Source organism: Molothrus aeneus, chromosome 5 (assembly GCF_037042795.1).
Source record: "Molothrus aeneus isolate 106 chromosome 5, BPBGC_Maene_1.0, whole genome shotgun sequence".
NCBI classification, from domain to species: Eukaryota; Metazoa; Chordata; class Aves; order Passeriformes; family Icteridae; genus Molothrus; species Molothrus aeneus.
Genome location: NC_089650.1, coordinates 46,164,635 through 46,185,998, shown reverse-complemented (window position 1 = coordinate 46,185,998; position 21,364 = coordinate 46,164,635). Strand labels below are relative to the sequence as shown.

The window sequence follows — 21,364 nt, the reverse complement described above, 5'->3', positions numbered from 1 at the left end:
AAGAGACCCAAAAAACCTCACTGGAGAGCTTTGAAAATCTCCAGCATAAAAGCAATCTCCACACACACACACAAGGCCCCTACTGCAGGGTCTTAAAGATACAGATATTTTGCTTACACTAATTCTACTAGAGAGAGTTTTACATTTATGAACATTGTTGTTATTTTTAATATTCTTTCTCTTAAGTATTCAGTTGTGATTTACATCTTGCCCTCAATGAAACTGCACATTTTTTCCAAACTTTGGATTGAAATTGTTCTGCATGTAGAACACATCACTTAGGTAGTGTATCTTAAAAATACATTTTTAAAATGAAAATAGAAGTGTGCCAACTTTTTTTTTTTTTTTGCCTTTTGACATACTTGATTTCACCTGGTGCCTTTTCTTTCAGGAAACAAATGACTGCACTGATGTATGCAGCTAGAAAAGGCTATCCTCGGGTTGTTGCTTTTCTTGTTGCTCATGGATCACACATAAATGCCCAAGATGAAAATGGATATACAGTAAGTGATTTATTTTGTGTGTTGTATTTAATGATAAGAAATTTTAAAAGTGTGTACCCACTATCTTGTTTCAAAGTACAGCTTTCTGAGAAATATTTCTCAGAATTTTCCCCTTTAGCACTGCTTTGAGATCCTCTTGCATTAATTGTCTTTGTTTCCGTATTGGCTGTGTTTTATTGATTGAAACTGTTGGGTTTTGCTTCATAGGTAAAATTGGTAAAACAAAGTTGTTCTTTGCAGGCATTAATATGGGCAGCGCAGCATGGACATAAAAGTGTAATTTTGAAGTTGCTTGAGCTAGGAGCCGACAAAAATCTACAGACCAAGGATGAAAAAACAGCAGCAGACCTAGCAAAAATCAATAAACATTTAGAGGTATTTCATTTCTCTTAGAAATGCAAATTCTGTGTTTTGTGTCAAAAGTGTTTTCAGTAATCATATAATTTTTGTAGAAATATTACTTTAATAACTACATAATAGCAGCTAGTTGAATACTAGTGAGGTTACATTTATGTTTATAACAAACTATTTTCTGCTATAACACAACTCTTCACGGGTCTGTAAAGGCTATATTGTAGTGTTTTGGAAACATTTTTTCTTTATTCTTTCAGAATCATTGACTTTAGATGTAGAATACAAAACAAGGGATTATTCATGTTTGCAGTGTTGATATGAGAAGTAGAAAATGTGTTTTAATCTATATGCCAAAGTATGTGAGAGAATGCAGATATAATAAAACTGATTTGTAGTGTATAGCTTCTCATCGAGTTTGGAAGTGAAAAGGCTAAAGCCAAAAAAAAAAAGTAGTTGGTAGTGACCATTTTCAAAGTCCTTTTTCTGGAGGAAGGTGTGAAGTAATGTATATTGGCCATCAGATCATGGAAAGAGCAGCTGCTCTTACCAGTATAAATATAATTACCAGTATAAAGAGCTACTGAAGACAGCATGTATTCTCCTAAAATAAATGTTTACTGCTGTTATCAGATGATACATGGTGGATCAGTCAGACCGTAATCCTCTGTATTTTGAGCTGCTCTTATCAATGATGTGGCTTTATACACGGCCTCTTCAAAATTGTATAATTCACTCTTATGAATTGTAATTTACAGCTTCTTAACTCTTTTTTTTTTTCCCTGCCAGACTCAAGGGCTAGGCAGGAGCAAAAATAATAGCTATGCACAGAGCTGTCAGTGGAAGCTAGCAAGATCTGTGTCTGAGGCTCAGTGATCTGCTGGCTCAGGTTACCAAGAAGGGTTACAAGTGCCTTCTGCCTTTGATAAACAACTTGTTCAGCAGGTTGCAGCCATAGAATCTTATGAGATGACTTTCTCTGACATGGAGGGAATACAGGCTTGTCACACTTGAGAGATGGCTCTTGCCTCTTGACCTGAAGTGCTAACTTTCACACAATTGGTGCAAAGTCTTGCAGGTGGTATTGAGATATTTAATGGTCATGAGCTTCTTCCAGCTTCAGGGTCTGCTTTCAGGCTGTTAACAACCCAAGGGGCTGTCATACAGATGATGTCTGCAGAAACTGTTTCTGGGAGAGAAAATATTTTTCTTTTGTATTATTCTGGATATGACTGTGAGTTATTTTTCTTCCAAACAGCCTGTGTGGTGCTGTGTTTTAGGATTGTGACCAAAACAGGGTTGATAACGTACCAATGTTTTAGCTGTTGCTGAGCTGTGTTTGTGCAGAATCAAGGCCATCTTTATTTCTCACTCTGCTCCCCATCTCTTGCAAGTAGGCTGAGAGTGAGAAAGAGGTTTGGAGGGGGAACAGCCCTGGGCTGCTCACTCCAGCTGACACAAAGGGTATTCCATGCCCTCTAACATCATGCTCAGCAATAAAATTGGAGAGTGGCTGGGCATTGGTCTGCTGGTGGGAGGTGGTAAGTGCCTGCTTTTGCATCACTTAGCTTTTTAGCTTTTGGGTTTGTTTTTTTGTTTCCCTTCATGTATCAAATTGTATTATCTCAGCCCATGAAAAGTTTTCTCACTTTTACCGTTCTCATTCTCCCCCATCCTGCTAGCCTCAGTAGGGGCTTATTTTCCAGCCAGGATCAACCCACATACCTGTATATGTGTATAAAACTGGCCAGTCCAGTTTTAAATTCTAAGCAAGTGGTTTCACCATTTTTTTTTAGATTTATTGAGGTGCTACTTCTTTTGCTGAATTTTCTTGTAACTATCTCAAAACCCACACAGAGGCAGTTCAGTGTCTGCAATCCATCACCAGTGCGTAGTGATGCCTACCAGAAGGCTTCTTCTTTAATTAGTTAAAAGAACCCCTGTCTGTCACATACAGTTAACTTAGATTGTCAGTTGTAGATTGGTAAAGCTTATGTTTATATATGCACTGGAAGTGGAGACATTAAAAGAGTCATGTGCCTTTTGTTCTTTAGAGAACTTACTGCACAGAATTCTTGTCTACAAGCAGCAAAAATTACTTTGTTGGTGTTTGGCTTTTTCTGTACTGGCAGATTCTGTAGGGTTTTTTTTAGACAATGTGATAGACACCACTGTGCTCAGTGTTCATCCTTGTGTTTCTGAATTAACCAAATTCAGAAATGCACTTGGTAAACTCTTAGTTTAGTCTTAACTTCTCATTATAGATGTATGCTTTAGAGAAGTGGCAGATGTTCCATGTTCCCTGTAAGTAGTAATTGATTGTAATCTTACTCCCATGTATTTTTTATACATTTTGAGTTTTGATAATAATTAATTCATTTTGAATGTTCCAGATATTTAGTTTGCTCTCGTTGGCTGCAAATCACTTGCAAGGGAGATACCATAAAGCAGTTGAGCAAGAGGCTATCTGCAAATTTCTGACAGCTGTCTCTGACTACAGTGTTGGGTAAATACAGTTGTAGTGTAATTTTAGCTTACAAACATTCCTAAAATATTGTATTTGTTCATATAAATGATTAAGTTGTTCTGATACATAATGTGTGTCTTGTTTGGAGTGCTGCCAAGAGTCTACAGTAAGTATATTAATGTACTATCAATTTTTCAAGATTGCAAACTTTCTTGGCAATATAGACAAAGAGCATGCTCTAGATTTTTCTTACCTCTCATTTAGTGTAAAGTGTAGGAGAGCCAGGTTCTGATGTCAGTTCATTTCAGCTCTGTTAAATTTGTATGCTCCCCTGTTGCATACTTCTTGTTCTGTTCTTATCTTCATTTGATGTTAAATTTTTGATGCTTTCAGTGAATGCCTGTGTTCAGCTTCATTGCCACCAAGAGCTGTGCTCTTTTTTTTTCTTGAATCAATTGGAGAGTCAAAATTAAGTATGAACACTAGTTAAGCTCTGGAAGTTTTGGCAGAGTGTGCCCCTGACCCTGAGGCTTGAAGGTGCCCTGTGCCTGAAATCAGCACCTGCTTCAGCAACTTCAGAGATTTCTGATATGATTTTGTGCAAGAACTTGGCTAAGAAGTCCTCAACAAACCATCTGCTTGTGTCCTTCAGCTTGAGTTGCATGGTCTTAAAAAGACAGGTTGCACTGCCCATAGTCTCTTCTGATTGGTCAGAATGCCCCTGCTCAGGCAGTCCTGCTGAATTTGGAATGCTCTACTTTTGTAGCATTAGGCTGATGGCAGTTCACAGGGTAGCAGTTGACAGTGAGGTAGTCTCAGACAGAGTACTTGAGGCCTCACCCAATTCTGTTTTTAGAATCCTAGAATAATTTAGGTTGGAATACACCTCCATAGAGGCCTACCCTTGACCAGACACTACCACGTCAACTAAACCTTAATGCTAAGCACCATTTCCAGTCATTTCTTGAACTCTGTGAGGGATGGAGACTCAACCACCTCCCTGGACTGCCTGTTCCAAGGCTTGACCACCCTTTCAGTGAAGAAATTTCTTCTGATGTCCTGCCTGAACCTCCCTTGTGTCAGCTCTTGTTTTGTTGCTAGTTGTCTGGGAGAACAGGCCAACCCCACCCACCTGGCTACAGCCTCCTTTCAGGTAGTTGTAGAGTGATGAGGTCTCCCCTGAGCCTCCTTTTCCCCATGCTAAAGAACCCCAGCTCCCTCAGCCACTCCTCATACAACTCACTTTCTAGACCCTTCACCACCTCCACTGCCCTGCTCTGGACATGCTTCAGTCCCTCAATTTCTTTCTTGTAGTGAGGGGCCCAGAACTGGACACAGAACTTGAGGTGTGGCCTCACCAGTGCTGGGTGCAGGGGACAATCTCTTCCCTAATCATGCTGGCCACACAATTTCTGATCCAAGCCAGGATGTTATTGGCCTTCTTGGACACCTGGACACACGTTGGCTTATATTCAGCTGTCAGTGAGCATCCCAAGGTCCTTTTCTGCTGGGCTGCCTTCCAGACACTCTTCCCCCAGCCTGTAGCATTGCATGGGGTCGTTATTGCCAAAGGGCAGCACACAACACTTTGCCTTATTGAACCTGATACAATTGGTCTTTGCCCATTGATCCAGCCTATCCAGATCCCTCTGCAGAGCCTTGTAACCCGCCAGCAGATCAACAGCTTGGTGTCATGTGTGAGCTTACTCAGAGTACCCTCAATCCCCTCATCCTGATCATGGCTAAACTGTTAAACAGGACTGGCCCCAGCATGGAGCCCTGGGGAATACCGCCAGTGAGTGGCCACCAAGGGATGTAACTCCATTTGCCACCACTCTCTGGGCCTGGGCATGCAGCCAGTTTTTAACCCAGTGGGCTGCCAGCTTCTCCAGGAGAATGCTCTTGAAGACAGTATTGGGAGCTTTACTGAGGTCCAGATAGACAACATCCACAACCTTTCTCTCATCTGCTAGGTGGGTCACCTTGTCTAAAAAGGAGGTAATGCTGGTCTAGCAGGACTCATCTCTCCTAAACCCATGCTGGCTGGGCCTGATTCCTTGGCTGCCCTGTATGTGCCGTATAATGGCACTCAAGATGCTCCTTCTGTCTTTGAGGGGAAGAGGCAGACCTTCATTTCAGGGCCTACAACAAGACAGAGCAAAGTATGTCATAACTCAGGATTTTGGCAAAAGATTTGTTGTAGCAAATACAGTGGTCCTTTCAGGATTTTCTAGGATTTGCTCTTCCGTTTAGTTCTTTACATTACAGTTCATCTGATTGTTGAGAGCTACTTAGTTATTTTTCCTCTTATACTTTTATATCCCTTGGTAGAGAAGGGAATCAAAATTGGTATTTTATATTTGTTTATAAATGTTAAACTCTGAACTGACAGTTCAGTGTTAACTACTTTCTCAATCTACCTTCTGAACAGTAGCCTTCTGATGAGTTTCTTGATGGAGTAATTTCCACTATTTTTAATTACACGCAATCCTGTTTTCTTGAGAACCTCTTTTGGCTTAACTGGAATGGAGAGGGTAACAGTTGTGGACTAAGTCCAATTAATATGAATGCTATGTACATACTTGTCTTCCTTTACCCCACTTCCACATTTTTCAGGCTTTTGTGACCCAACTTCAGGGTTCATTTGGAATGTTTGTGACTTAAAGTTACCTTTATGTACAAAAGTCATCCCCCTTTGGGCTCAATTCAACTTATTAGACAGAAAAGACGTCTAAAAATTTTTGATAGATTACGTTGTATGCTTGTAAGGTACTTCTGTCATCAGGTGTGTGCAACTTCAGGTTCCTCCCAAGTGCTATGTCTGGGGAGCTTTTCTGTAACATTTTGTTAGGGATGTCTTTTTTTTTCTTTTTTTTTCTTTTTTTTTTTTTTTTAATTTCCACTGTTTCTAACTTCAATCTCATTATCTTTACAGTTCCTATTCAACTTTTCATGACATGGAAGTGTTTTTACATGGTCTTGGTCTAGAACACATTAGAGAATTATTGCAGGTAATTTTGTGGTATATTTGCTACCTGTCAAGTAATACATGAAAGTAAAATGCACCTATTGCATTAAAAAGAAAGTTATATTACCTTTAATATATTAATTCAAATAAATTCCTTAAACAGATTTTTTATATAAAAGGGGAACTTAAACTGCAGTGGACTAAATTGGTTTTCTTGATACATGCTGATACATCAATCTTTCTTGATACATGACAGATACATCAATCTGTCTAGTTTGATGTTTCTAAACTAGACAGATCTTTCAATGCTTCAATAATGATGTTTTGTAGCTGGTTTTGTTCCTGAAAACTGAAGTAAAACAGGGAAGAAAATCAGGTTTGAAACTGTTTTATTCTGAAATTCTTTTTGATGGCAGAAACCCCTTTGTTTTATACAGGAACAAGATATAGCTTTAAGACAACTTCTGACCATGCAAAAAGATGACTTAATACAGGTCAGTTTACTATTTTAGAATACAATTTAATTTTGTCCTTTTTTTTTTTAATGTTTTTAATGTCTTCTCATTATAAATGTCTTAACTTCACAAGAATTCTTTCAACATCTTCTGCAACTTCTTGAATTTTATTGTGAATATAGACAGGCTTTTTCTGAAGTATGTAATCTCACAGATCAACGAGTGATCATTGATAAGCAGGAAATCGTTCTAGTTTAAATGTTAGTTGTTACCATTTTTAGTTTTTAATTGTGATTTCTCTCAAGAGAAGTCAGTGCTAGGATAAACAGTAGATAATACTGAACAACTACTTTAGATGTGGTCGTCCTTTGTGAGGTGTTAATATTTGGTGGAGAAAGAAGAGCTTTCTTACATTACAATTGCTTAAATTGTAGAATCTTGTATCCCAAACAGGTTTGTAAAACCTTATCCATCCCCCAAAAAGGGAGGAAATAGGAGATTTTGTTTCTTGCAGTTTACTGCAGCTGGGAAGGTTGGTCTTTTGCTGCTTGCAAAGGTTGGTCTTTTGACTAAATGATGTATTATTACAAGGCTTCAGTTCTCAGCTGAGATGTGGTGGTTGCTTTTCTTTATTCTTGCTGGAATTTTTCCTGTGGGAAAGGACTTTCTGTGCTTACTGGAGGATGCTATAATAAAATCCAATTATAGGAGCCTCATTGGAACAATAGGCTCCTACTTCAGTCTGCAGGATTCTTCTGAGTGCTTTATACTGGGGAACTCTGGAATCTCTGGTCTGGGATTCCAAAGAGACTTTGTAAAAACAGCCTCCTCAAGACTGCTCCCTGTACTGGAGCTAGTCCTTAGTGTCCCATGTTCTTAGTGTCAGCTTTTTTTCTCCTAGTCCTGGTACCAGGGAGGTGTGTGTTCTGGCAGCTGGATCCAACATTGTATTCCTTTAGAGTGGATGTCAGCATGGATTGATTTGCTTGATGTTTTGTCTTGTAACTGAGTAGTTAATTTTTCTGACAGAACTTGCAAGTAATTCTGTGTTCTCAGGGGATGTTAATGTAGAGAGCTTTGTCAATGAAGAGACTTTTAAGAGTTCATCTAGGGCAAAATATTGTAAGACATGTCAGTGTGTTTTGATGTTACTGCTTTTCTGAAGCCTCAGGATCATTGGACAGCATCCTGGTCTCCTGGGATTTTTAGAATTCTAAAGCCCCTGGTGATAGTAGTTTTGTCCTTTAAGGAGATTCTTGTGGATTTCCTCTCATTATGTGTGAGCTGCTGTGTTGGGCATGATTGCATTAAACTGTAAATCTGTCAGAGTGTATGATCATACTGATCACTTGCTTTTTGATATTGAAGTTACTGCTTGTTTTTCTCCAGTGAACACTGGGGAAGAGGAGAGAATTGTGAACTTCAGTGAATGGCTAAGCTTTATGGTTCCCTCCCCAAAGAGGTGGAATTTCACTCAAAATCAAAGTTTCTGTTTCATTGTTCTAAATTGTTCGAGGCTTGTTATTATAAAAGCAAAAAAGCTTTAACAAACTGAAGTAACTAACAAAAAGCTTTCAACAAACAGGGATCAGCTGCTTCTACACAGGAAGATAATATCTGTAAGAATTTAATTGCTTTGTCTGTTAACTTTGCAACAGCAGGAAACAGTTCCTGAAAAATAAGTCATGTTTTGTGTATGGACATAAATTAATTAGTGAGTCTTCAGTTGAGAAGTTAAAAAATGGCATAACACTCCTGGCTTATTAGCTCTTCATAAGTTATCCAAACTTCTTTGTGCAGTCTTGTTTTAGAGCTCTGCTAACGGTTTCTCCCCACGCTGCTGATAGAAGAAATCTAATCTGTTTCCTTGTAACTTCAGAGTTGAAAGTTTTCACTGTGATGGCAGACTTTCAGCTAACAGCCAGCTGTTTTAAAGAGCCTGGATCTTATTACTACAAAGATTAATGATGACCTTTGATGGATGCCTCTGAACCAAGCTGCTTTGTATCCAGAGAACTGGGGAGAAATCCTGTCATTAACATGATAAGCTTTCTTCCATCAAACAATATAGGAAGATATTTTCTCTGTAAATACCTTTATCTGTATTTTACAACAGAGCCTAAACAATGAGTCTTTCAAGCTGAAATCCTTGCATTCCTCAAGCTTATAGACTGTTCCGTTCTGGAAAAAAATGTGTTCAGTATACTGGGACATGTCTTTTCAACATTTGGAGGTTTTTGCCTGCACTACTTATGACACATTTTTTATTTTGTTTTAAGCATTTTTCTGATAAGATAGCAACAGAAGTAATTTAGCGTCTGGATGCATTTAGGACTAAAACAGTTTCTTTCTTACATTTAATTTAATTTAGAATAAGAGAAATTGACATCTTGTTTTGGATTTGAGACTGTGTAATGAAAAGTTGACACATCAAAATTCAAAATATAATCCAGAACTTTACATAAGTGGATAATTATCTGGTCTATGTGCTTCTATATCACAGTTTCAGGACTCATTCCTCTGCCCCCACTCCCTGAAAAAAGCATTTAGTATTTGACAGAAATGTGTCAGATCTTGTCACTAATTAAAATTAGTGGTTACTTGGGCAAAGTAGCATTATTTTAAGAGTTTGTGCATAACTTCACTGGTTTTATCTGTGCAGTATATCATCTTTCATGTGTTGAGGCCATCTTATTCACCTCTTGTCACATTCATGCTGGAGTGAAGTTGGGGCTTGGATTTTGAAGGGCTGCCTTGTATGTATTTAAGCAAAGAATAAAATAGATGTTCTTAGAGTTGATCTGGCTAAAATTGAGAGTGCATATAGTCTGTTTTACAGATATGAGCAAATCATAGTACAGCATTTGCATGTTCTTAAACATGGCCACTTCACAATAATACTTGGAAAATTTGGACTGCAGAACACAAGTGAACCAACATCAACTTAAAAATTCACTTATCCATCAAGAAGGGCTTATGGCACTGTGGTTGTTTCATGCATTCATTATTGCATGAAGAATCAGGTTTTGGGTCACTTCATGTTCTTGCAGAGATGATCTAGAAATTGGGAAGTAGCTTGGATTGATCTATCAACCTTCCATCTCTAAGTTCTGCACCTTTTAGCACTAAATGCAGAATCAGTGTGGTGGTAGAAGGCTTTATCTATAGTGACATTTATTACATTCTTTAGTTCCTGACAAATATTTTCAAGCTGTGGTGGTGCTCAGTGATCCATTTGCAGAAGAACAAAATTATGTTTTATTTCTAGGGGAACAAAGTGCATCTTCCTGATATGCTGGTCAGAAAGCTGCATCCTGATTTGCTGGTTTCAGGAATGAGAAGGTGGAGTCAAAAGCAAAGGCAGTCTTCATAATAGTTCCTACTTTAAGCAAGATAGTTTTAATTTCTCAAGAATAACTGCCATTGCAGAAGTCTGCTTACTTATTCATGATAAAATGACTGCTGTAATGCTTTGTAAGCCTTAAGAAAATATTAGTTCATACCAGATAGGGCTTCACAAGGCAAACCTGAAATCTAATTAATCGAGCAAACTTATAGCTCAACACAAGTGGAGCAGATTATTCAAACAAAACTCAGATCTTTCTATCTTAAGGCTGCTAGTGATATTTGCTAAAAAGACTTAAGTATAATTCATTCAGGGACCCATGGAAATCTTCAAAAGTTTAACTTTTTAAAGTTCAAAAGTTCTTGACACCTGTAGTTAAATTCCCAATTAATCTTGGTTTGGATTTTTCATTACTGAAGAACTTACTTGTCTATAAACTTAACATGGTTTTGATATGTTTATGGGCTCACAAGTGTACATTTAATTATTTTTTAGCTCTGATTGGTGGAGAACCTGGAGGACAGTTTTATACAGTCACAATGAACAATGAGTGTCATAACACTGGGTCTCAGAAAAAAGCAAGCCTTTCCCTAGGCACAGTCTCTTCCCTAGAATGTCGATCTGATGTGGGTCATCAGCTGTTTGTTCAAAATTCTTTCCAACAGAAATCTGGGAGACTGCAAACACTAATATCTTCCAGATTTCTGAGGGTGCAGAAGGTAACAAGCCCACAGAATATCAGTGAGGGTCCCATGTAGTCTAGGTTTGGAGACTCTGAGATCCTTGCAGTCTCAAATGCAGGAGTGGTCTGCGCCTGTTGAGTCAGGTCGTCAGCTGGTGCCTTAGGAGCAAAGTCAAGGGGCTTTTCACTTGTGTGGGGGAGCATGTTAGGGCTGCTAACACCAGAAGTCCTGTGTTGCACAGCAGCCTGTCAGATGAGCAAGGGAAATACTGAATGTGGCACAAAAGCATTTATTGTTTAAAAAATGAACTGTTCTTTTTCACTAAGTGTTCTGCAAGAAAACTCTTAGTCTAGGATTTAAATGTGACTTAAATTTTAATCTGAGATGCTTGATGGATAGCACAGCTGCCAGTCTTTTCTGCTCCAGGCATCACTTGGAGAATCTGTTACATAGTATGTATCTTTTTTGTTTTCCTTCAGTTAAAAAGATGTCTTCCTCTAAAATTCTCCATTTGATGCTGATTTGATAATTTCCACTCTTTCTCTCTGAGTTAATGCTGAATCACCATCATGATGATTCATTATCTTGCTGTCAGAGATGACTCAGATCATTCTGAAATGGAAGGCCTAACATCCTAACAAGACAGGGGTACTTAGGCAAACTACTATTATTATTTTTTTTAATAAACCCTAAACAGGTTTTCTGAGTATCCTGTGCAGTTTCAGTTAAGCAGTTCCTCATCTCTCGTCATTTTTTTCTTCATCATTGAATATTTTCTGTGGTTTTATTTTTTCCTTTGTCACTTTCATGCATTGTAGCTGGTTGCAATAACTTAAAAAGAATTTCTTTTAAATCTTAATATTTAGAAGCTAGTGAAATGTGTTACTGTACTGTTCTGTCTAGTAAGTCTAAAAGTCAATAATATTTGGAATTACTCTTTAAATTTAGATTGGCATTACAAATCCTGGGGATCAGCAGAAACTCCTAGATGCTATTAACGATCTGCAAGTGGAAGAAAAAAAATTTGAAGACATCTCTGAAATTATGAAGCTGGAATTGAGGTATTAACAGTATATCTAAGGACATGGAAATGAAATGTTAACAATTTAAGGTGACTGTGTTATTTTCTGTGGCTCAAAGGTAAAATAGTCTCACTTTACCCTTAATGCATAGCATTCATGAGAATATGCAAGTTAGTAGATTATGGGAGCTGGTGGTGGGTGTGTTTTGCACAAACAAAGTTGGAAGCTTAGACAAGGTAGGCTCCGTTAGTCTTCCAGTCAAATCTGTCTGATTTTAAGATAGAATAAAAAAAAATGTGGGAGGGAGAGATGCATATAACTTCTGCATAGGCCCTTAATTTTCAACTCCTAAAATTATATCTTGTACATGTGTATCTTAAATCATAAATGCTACTTCTGTTTAGATTCTAGATTTTTTCATTGTTTTTCTCTTCCATTGTAAGCTTAACTGGCTTCTAAAATATCTTTTTTTATTTACCAATTAAGCAAGTTTAGAAGCTATTTTTCCTTATAATAGATTATATATATCAGTAGGTTTATAAGGAGAATTTTTTTAAGAAAGGGCTACTCTTTCAGACTCTTATTCCAACTTGGTATTTTTTCCCATTATGGTATTAAGGCATCAGCTGTGCAACACCTCTCATACTTTTAGTATAGTCTTGTGCAGTACCATAGAAGCCAGGCCCAAGCTGAGAGGTGTGTTCCTTAGCAACCTTATTAAACTTGATAAGTTCCCTAAGCACTGCTAGAGCACTCCACATCCAGCACAAAGTGAAGTATATAGTAAGTACAAGGGAGCCATAAGATTTCTAAAATCTCTTATCTTTTATGTGTAAGTAATTTTTTTTCCTGGAAGACACACCTAGACCTCAATTTAAATTCCATGCTCATATTAGATAGTAAAGATTCAGTTCCTCTTTGAAGTGTGTGTATTTCCCTCTTGACTAGTGATCTCACAGCTGTGCTAGTACTTACATAGATATCCCTTCCCTCTCCAAAATGCTGGGGAGAGCTGTCTGCACTACTTGAATGCTATAAGGCTAGAGTCCCTGTTAGTTCTCTTGTTCATCGGCCCAAAGAATATGCTTGGGTTCAAATTCAGTCTGTACATGTCTCTGTGCTTTGGAGGAAACTGAATTGCACTGACGCTGTGCATTAGCAGTCAAGTCACAATGTGATTCTGGCACGGTGTTGTCTTTAGAGTCCCAGGTCCATGAGACTGTCCAGTATGTCTTCCACTCCCAACCAGTCATTCAAACGCTGATTGCTGCCAGTGCTGGTGCTGTGCTGGTACCTTTATCCATTGCTGTGTTTGTTAAAAGGAGACTTTGTGGCCTGCTTGAGGAACGTTTTTGCATCACGATGCAAAGTTTGAGCTGTCAGACTTGGGAGGGATGTGCAAGGCATTTGAGGAAGCTCTTGAACAGCTGAGATGGGCTGGAAAAGCAGAGAGCTCATGTCCTGATAGGACTTTAATGTTTCTTTTGGTCTGTGAGGAGATTTCATTCAGGGACCACTCAGAGATAAGGAATTGGCTGAACATTCACACTGGGCAAGAGTGTTGGGCAACGGCTCAATGTCCAGATGAGGACTAGTGACAAGTGACACTCCTCAAGGGTTGGTGTTGGGACTGGTGCTGTTTAACATCTCTGCTGGAGACATGGAGACTGGGATTGAGTGCACCCTCAGTATGTGTACCAATGACACAGGGCTGTGTGGTGTGTTGGAGGGAAGGAATACCACCCAGGGCAGACCTTGACAGCCTTGAGTGGTGTGTGCATGAAATTCAGCAAGGCCAAGTGTAAGTGTCCTGGGTCAGGGCAATCCCAAGCACCAGTACAGGCTGGACAGAGAGTGGATTGAGAGCAGCCCTGAGGAGATGGACTTGGGAGTGTTGGTTGACAAGAATTACAGAAACACAGAATATCATGAGTTGGAAGGGACCCACAAGGATCATCAAATTCAGCTCCTGGAAAAAGCTCTACATGACACAACAACTGTGCACTTGCAGCTGGAGTGGCCAGCAGGTCGAGAGGGGATTCTCCCTGTCTATTCACTGTCATGATACTCCACCTGGACTACTGCAACCAGCTCGAAGACCCTCAGCATAAGAAGGACATCAGCCTGGAGGGAGTTCAGGAGAGGGCCACAAAGATGAACAAGAGGGCTGGAGCACCAGTCCTATGAAGACAGGCTGAGAGACTTGGGGGTGTTCAGCCTGGAGGAACTTTTACAAGGGCATGTAGTGATAGAACAAAGGGGAATGGCTTCAGACTGATGGAGGGCAGGTTTACATGAGATGTAAGAAAGAAATTCTCTGCTGTGAAGGTAGTGAGGTATTAGAATAAGTTGCCCAGAAAAGCTGTGGGTGTCCCATTCCTAGAAGTATTCAAGGCCAGTTTGGATGGGACTTTGAGCAAGCTGGTTTAGTGAAGGGTGTCCCTATCTATGGCAGAGGGGTTGGAACGAAATCATCTGTAAAGTCCCTTCCAATCCAGATATTCTATGGTTCTTTAATTCTGCATCAAAACAACTGTGTACTTTCAGAAGAGAATCTTGCAAATGTGTACATGTGCTGCAGTACTGAAGTACTAAACTTCCAGCATGCAGGAGGATATTAACCAGTATGATACAGATACACCATAAATGCTCTAACAGCATCTGAGCCATTTGTATTAAATAGAGGCTTTGCTGCTGAGCTGAGGTGGTAGACCAGGGATCTGTTGGGTGCCTTTGGAAATGGATGTTGACTCTTCAGCAAGCAAAAATTAGCTACAGTGTAAGGGGACTTTTCCCAGTTTAAGCTTTAGGCATTTTGTGTTAAAGTGTATGCTTTTTTTCAGATTGTTCCACAGTAGTGTTTAGTACGTACATTCAAGCAGAGCATCTTAAAAATCTGAACAGAGGGAGTAAGTAGAGAAATAAAAAAAAATTATCTATTCACTGTGTGTGGCCAAATACAATGAAATACCACACGGTATCTGGTGCAGTCTCACACACCAGTGACATATCTTACTCCTAGTATAGTGTGGGTTTAGATCATATGTAGTTCTCAAAACCAGAAAATAATTGATTAATTAAAGATTGAAGTACACAAAATATGACAGCACTTCAGTTACAGCAGGCACTGCATAGTTTTCTAGAAAATTGCCTGACATGTATTCTAGGCATCTGACCTTTAGACTAAAATCTTAGGCTATGTTTACATGCTATTATATAAAGATTTTACTTCCCACTTGTTCAAAGTCATTCTGTGAGAAGGAGAATCAGTCATCAAGTCATAGAAAAACTAACATAGTAGAAAATCTTGAACTGATTGATTATAAACTTATGGAGTGTCCAGCACTGCGTAGCCACTGATGTTTTGACAGCCATTAATTCTTTTTTAAAGTGATAATTTTTTGAAAACATTATTTCCATTTCTAAATATAAGAGCATGTCACCACAACAACAAGTATAAAATTCTATGAAAATGGGGAGTTTTTTAAGAGCTATGGTGTAGTGAAATAGTATAATAGAATAAATGTTTTTCTTTTTTCCCCCTCCCTAATTCAAGCCTATGAAAAATACTTTGTATTTGCCAAGAATCCTTCCAGAATTCTGAAAGATAATTTCCTTTGTAATGAAACAAAAAGGTGCCAGCTAAAAAGTTATCTAAGTAGAAGAAAGTATTTATGACTATGGCTTGACTGTAGTAATGTGGGAGAAGCTTTTAGACTATCTCCAGATGTTTAGTGTTTGGGCTCTTTACCTGAAATACTCAGTTCAGTTACATTGTTCTGAAACAAGCAATAGTTTATTTTATAGAAACAAGCTAATAAGCGTTTGTACTTCTCCATCTTCCTGAAAACCATGTCCACTACTGGTTTTAAACCTCCAGCATACCTATTATGTTTCTTTATATTTCTGTGTTAAATGTTAAAGTCTTACCAGTTCAGCACTATTGCAAATCACAGATGTCCTGAGCAGTGGCAGAAATTTTACTCACTAATGATCCTGTGCCCGAAGTTGGAGGAAGGCACTCTATGGCACTCAATGACCTAAATTCCATCTCCATTTGGATACATGCACTGCATTGGTGTGTAGCTTAGTTTAGCTGTTTGACAAATTTTATGGATACCTTTTTGACCTCAGAGGAAAGAAGCAAGTGATGTGAGTATGTTGCATTTAGTTATATGTCTGCATTTAATAGCTGATTGCCTAGGGAATGGAGGAATGCTGAAATCTGAGTTAGTTTATTCAGATACTATGGCTCTGCAGAACAAGAAGCTCTGCAGGAGGAACTTGTAATTGTCTCTTGTTTTGGCCCTGCCTGTTATTGACCCAAATATCTTAGAGTTAGCAGAAACTTTCCTACTGGAGATACAGACACTTCTCAGGAGTTTCAGGGTTTGAGAGCTCACTCAGTAAAAGCAATTGGATGATCTTCTTCCTTGCCCTCTTTCCTTCTTCCTGGTGAGCAGCAGCAAGTTTCTGGCTGGCACCATGACTTATGACTAAATTTCTCTGACATTCCAGTAAAGTTGAGTCAGTGTCATGTGGAAGCTTTAGAAACTTAAAGCTGAAAAGAATCTGTTAATTTTTTATATCTTTCTCTCCGCTTTTTGGAGACATGGGTCAAACTAAATTTTGAGAGTTGACTTCCTGCTTGTGTTTGAGCACCAACTAAAAATTTTCTTGAAAATAGATAATGTCAGATATTTTAGGCTCTGAGGTATATGTTTCCAGATCCAAGGGCCAAGCCAGTATTATTGAATTCTTATTTTCTTCAACTCTGTTGGAGACTGTGTTACCTTAAACCTAGTATGATTTGTCTTAGCTCCAAAGTACAAACCAGACTTTTTCCCTCACATCTACCTCAGAAATGTAAGCTGCAGGTCAGAAGTATTGTCATTCAGAAATAAGGCAGGGGAGGGAGGGGATGGGACAAACAAGGGGAAAAAATACCCAACAACTTGCTAAGATGTTAAATATCTCACACCTACTCACTTTTAAAATGATACTGGGTTTTTTGTATGTTATGAAACTGCATGTCTAACTCACTAGCCAGTGTTGAAAATTCGTATGTGATATTCAGCTTGCAAGAAGTTACAGCATTTGACAAATAACAAAATATTTTATCTTTCTAGTGAAGATGAATTGCTCAAGTTTCTTCAGAAGTTGAATAAAGAGTGTAGTAAGCTGATAATTCCTGTGCAGACCATGAATAACCATTTCCTCAAAAATTCTCACAAGGTATTCAACCAAACAGAAGATTGATTTAGTGTGCATTATTCCACCTTGTAAAATAAAAAGTATGAATATTCATCAACCATCTTGGTTGTTATATAGTTATAGAAAGCTGTCCAGTGCTCTTTTTCTAAAGGACACTTCTTAAAAATAATATATTTCAAAGAGTTAGGCCATACAACTAAATGAGATAGATTTGTTTCTTCATGTTTCTACTGATAGGAGAGTTAAGGTGACAAAGTTTCCAACAAAGGCTGCTAGGGAGTAGTAGCTTATTGTGCATAAATCATACAATTAAAACCCAGCATAAATGCAGTTCAGTTGTAGACCTTTTCTGGCACTGTCTTTTGTGATACATGAACTGTAGAATACTAAATTAAGATCTACAATTATGTAATTATGGCAAATAACTGTAATTATTAACAGATGCTACTGCAGTGGGCACCAACTAAATGTTATATTGAAGTCTGCAAAGATGTGATTTGCAGTGTTAAAAAGTTGGAAGAAGAAGTTGACAAACTGAAGGACCTCGTGGTGGAGGTGGGTGTGTGTGAGTGAGGCTGTTAAATACTGTGTACAAGTTTCTGATGCAACCTCAAATGTGACATATGTCAGGGTAATGTTTCATACCTTGGTCTGCCAAAGGCTTTTTAGCCTTAGCTTGGACATTGCATCAATCTCTCCCCCTTCCACCTTTTCATGGACAGAAAGAGAAATAATCTCTAATATTCCATGGAAGTGTGGAAAATCTCCAAAAGAAAGCATAATCTACTTTTTTCTTTCTACTGCACGAAGGAATTAATTGGAATGTGTCCCTGTACTCTTGGACAACCACTGTGGCATAGAGGCCATGCTGAATACTTACACTCTTACTTTTTAATTAAGGAATCTTTTGTTTGGAATTATTGACTCACAAGGAAGATACTAAGGTTTTATGGATTGAATGGGAGGCATCCCAGATAACTCTACAGAGTGACAAAAGAAGAGGGTGGGAGAGGTCAAGGCTAGATGTTAGCACCACATCAGTCATTCTCAAGCCAACACAGTGACACTCTCTTGTCAGATGGGGTCATTTTAAGTAATAGGCTGGTAAAATGAACGGCCGCTGGGGTAGGGTAAATGGAGCATCAGTGTCAGAAAGGAATCTGTTGCTGAACGAAGCCATGTGGAAGTCAGACCTTGAGTATAATGCTACTAATGCAATTTCCTGTAGTTTAAGTAAATTTAATGTAATATAACAGCCTTCTCCCAATAAATCACTTAACACCAAATATATTAAGGGGTAGCAACTGTGGCAAAGAACTTAGTAGCTATTTATTCCTTTTTTTGCATATGCAATCATCAATTGTGTATATATTTGCCTCCTATATATGCAGGCCAGTTATAAGGGCTGGTAGGGCTCCAAGTTTGGTGCCACTTGACTTTATCTGTATATAAGGTTTTTATAGCTATCAAGACAAAGCACAATGTCTTTGTATCCTGCGTGAAACAGTCTTCTAATTACTTCAAGAAAGAAAATCCTTCTTTTTAAAATCCTGTTATGTTTTATAAATTTCACTTATGAATACTTTATTACAAGACATTTTTGTGCTACTTAATTTGTGATGGAGCACTTTTGAATGTAGAGCACCCGAGCGTTTATTGTGAACCTGTGACTCTTAAGTGACACAGTTTACATAAAAGGTTTGTATAAATTCCCTTGAAGTTTTCAGTACTGTTTGCTAAGCTTAGTCATGACAAGACTTTGCCAGCAGTAAATGTCTTAGCATATGATTTTTGAAAGTATGGTAAATGAGACAGCCTTCCAAGCATTGTAACTAAGGTAGGAAATCAGAACCTAACCCTGCTGTCCTTTATGACAAGGCTCCACTCAGGTTCAACATGTATTTGAGAAGGCATTTGTTAGGTACTTTCCACTCTCCCTGTAATTTTGAGTAAGTCTAATCTGTTACCTATTTAACTTTCTTTTTAAATAAACAGGGTTTTTCTAGTAATTAAATGGCAGAAGTTCTAGCTAAAACATTTGACAGTCAAGGTTCAGTTATTTTGTTATTAGATTTTTGGAGCATCTAATAATAGCAGTGGTTTACTCCTGAGTAATTAAGTTTGTAAACGAACAGTTTGTTTTTCTTATATATGTTACAGAATAATTGAACATCAGATAAGGTGAACGTTTACACACATTTATTTCAAATTAAGTAGGACAGAGACAGAAAGAAGTAATATCTATCCTAGATGCATGCAGATTCTTATGGCTGGGTACTTTATAATCTACTTAAGAAGCTTTCACACTAACTTTTTTTTTTTCCTGCACTTTTTACATGGATTTAACATCTGTCTCAGTATGAAGAAAAGAATAAACCTAAGCAAGTGAAACTTCCAGAAAAAGCAGCCACCTTGGAAAAAAGATTAGTAAAAATGGGAGTGGTAACATTGCTTGGATTTGGTTTTTTCTTATGTGTAATTAAATTAGTAGCAAAGAGAACCTGAATTTAAGTTTAGTGTTGTTTCTCATCATATCTGTAGTAATTGTATCTAGTGTGTACTTTGATCTAAAAATAGAGTTATTAAAAATTAAAACAGTTACTTAAGAGTATCTTAGGGTTTTATTTTGAAATTCATTGTTGGCATAGAATGTAGGTCTAAAATCTTGTCAAAGCTGCTTTTCATTTTTTTGCATTGTGATTATTGCTTACTAATTATTAGTTTTGTTTTCTTGTTTTTACCTGTTCAGAGGTGAATATAAGCAAATTCTGATTATATATCACATGTTTGTATTTAAAATTATAATGAAATGTATTTTGGGGGTTGGCAGGATTTAAAATATTTTAAGTATCACTTTCAATTTTATGTTGATAAAGATCTTTTCTCTTGCAGAGAGATACATGTATTTTTTTTCTTTTCACAATCAAGAGAATTGTGGAGATCTTGTTGCATTTTGTCTAAAAAGTCATTTCCTATTGAATTATGATACTTATATTATGCCTGAAATCTGCTTCCTTAGGGATACTCACCTCTATTAAGAGTTTCATCACATCTATTAAAAGGATTATAATAGTACTTTGCTGTAAGAATGCAGACAACTTAGAAAGTTTTTCTTGGTCTGGTCTTTCACTACAAATTTTTTCTTAATATTTTCTCCACTTAAAAAGGTGTTTGTAATCCCACAGTGAAACATTTGTAACTGGTTTTGATCTGCTTACTAAACCAGGTATGTTGGGAAAAAAGGAAGTTGGTGTAAGTGAATTCAAACTAGTTATGTTTTTGTAGGTTTCAGTAAGCATCTGTAAAAATGCTGAATATTTTGGAAGGAAAATTTTTCTTTCAAAATGAAACAAAAAGAGTCTAAAAACCATAAACCTCAATGGGTGTGTGAAACTTGGTCTCTAAGTTTTCAGAATGTTGTCTAGAGTCTTAACCTTTGGTATTCCCTCTAGAGACTAGAAAGGAGAAGATAACAACTTGGGTGCTGTTCCAATCATTGTTACTGCTGTTTTCTGCTTTTCTTAGAGAATTGCATTGGGTGTTAGTGTGTTTCCTTGTTACTGCAATTGTTTTCCCTCCTTTCGTCCTTCGATGCCAGGAACATCCTACAGAGTGATGAGGCCAGAGGTAAAAACAACATAAGCTGGGTTCTTTTTTTCTGCTTTCTTCTGCTCCCAAACTGGTGTCAGAAGGGATAAGCTGTGTTCACCACCACCACCACCATCTACCAGAAGTGAAAATGAGCATTCTATCAGCATGAACAAAGTATATAAAAGGAAATACTTAAAAAACAGTTCTCTGGTTCTTCATATTAACTTAAAATTAATCCTAAACTAACAGGGCATGTATTGTGGAAGGAACATCACCTTTTATATACACACCACTCCTCCTCTAATTAGCTCAAAATACAGTTCAAATGCAGTTGCTCAGTGATGGGTTGGCTCACAGGTAGTACTAGAACTTTGACACCTAATGTCTTTTGGGAGTTTCTGTTGGGTGAAGGTGTTTTGGGGTTTCTGGGGTTGGTACTGGAGGGGGAGTGGCCAGGCATGTTGTACAGACTGTTTTCTACATGTACTTTTGCATTATTTAAGTGGAATTATTTCAACTGCTCATAAAGTTTCTGCTCTTCAAAAGATTCTGCTTCTTAGCCCTTACTTCCCCATTTAAGTGACCAATTGCATAGGACACTTCTAAGGACACTGAATATAGCTTTCATTTCAAGAGATGCATTTCCTGTCACTAGTAGATCTTGACATTTGAGACAACAAAAATTCACTCTTTTCCCATCAATTTGAAGAAAAGGTCTGGTCAGTTGGAGGCCTTTTAAGCTTAACTTGGAGCTCTTGCAGTTG

The 21,364-nt window shown here is 37.9% G+C and overlaps 1 protein-coding gene across 1 annotated transcript in view; it reads left to right on the top strand.

Moving 5' to 3' along the window:
* Window positions 1-19,514, top strand: part of ASZ1 (ankyrin repeat, SAM and basic leucine zipper domain containing 1) — a 35,639-nt gene extending 16,125 nt beyond the window's left edge. Inside the window, exons 5-13 of the mRNA XM_066550603.1 lie at window positions 392-503; window positions 744-878; window positions 3,248-3,360; window positions 6,257-6,332; window positions 6,727-6,783; window positions 11,722-11,834; window positions 16,925-17,030; window positions 17,451-17,564; window positions 19,368-19,514. Of these exons, the coding sequence (XP_066406700.1) occupies window positions 392-503; window positions 744-878; window positions 3,248-3,360; window positions 6,257-6,332; window positions 6,727-6,783; window positions 11,722-11,834; window positions 16,925-17,030; window positions 17,451-17,564; window positions 19,368-19,514 (973 nt within the window). The remainder of the gene's footprint in view (window positions 1-391; window positions 504-743; window positions 879-3,247; window positions 3,361-6,256; window positions 6,333-6,726; window positions 6,784-11,721; window positions 11,835-16,924; window positions 17,031-17,450; window positions 17,565-19,367) is intronic.
* The last annotated feature ends 1,850 nt before the right edge of the window (window positions 19,515-21,364 follow it).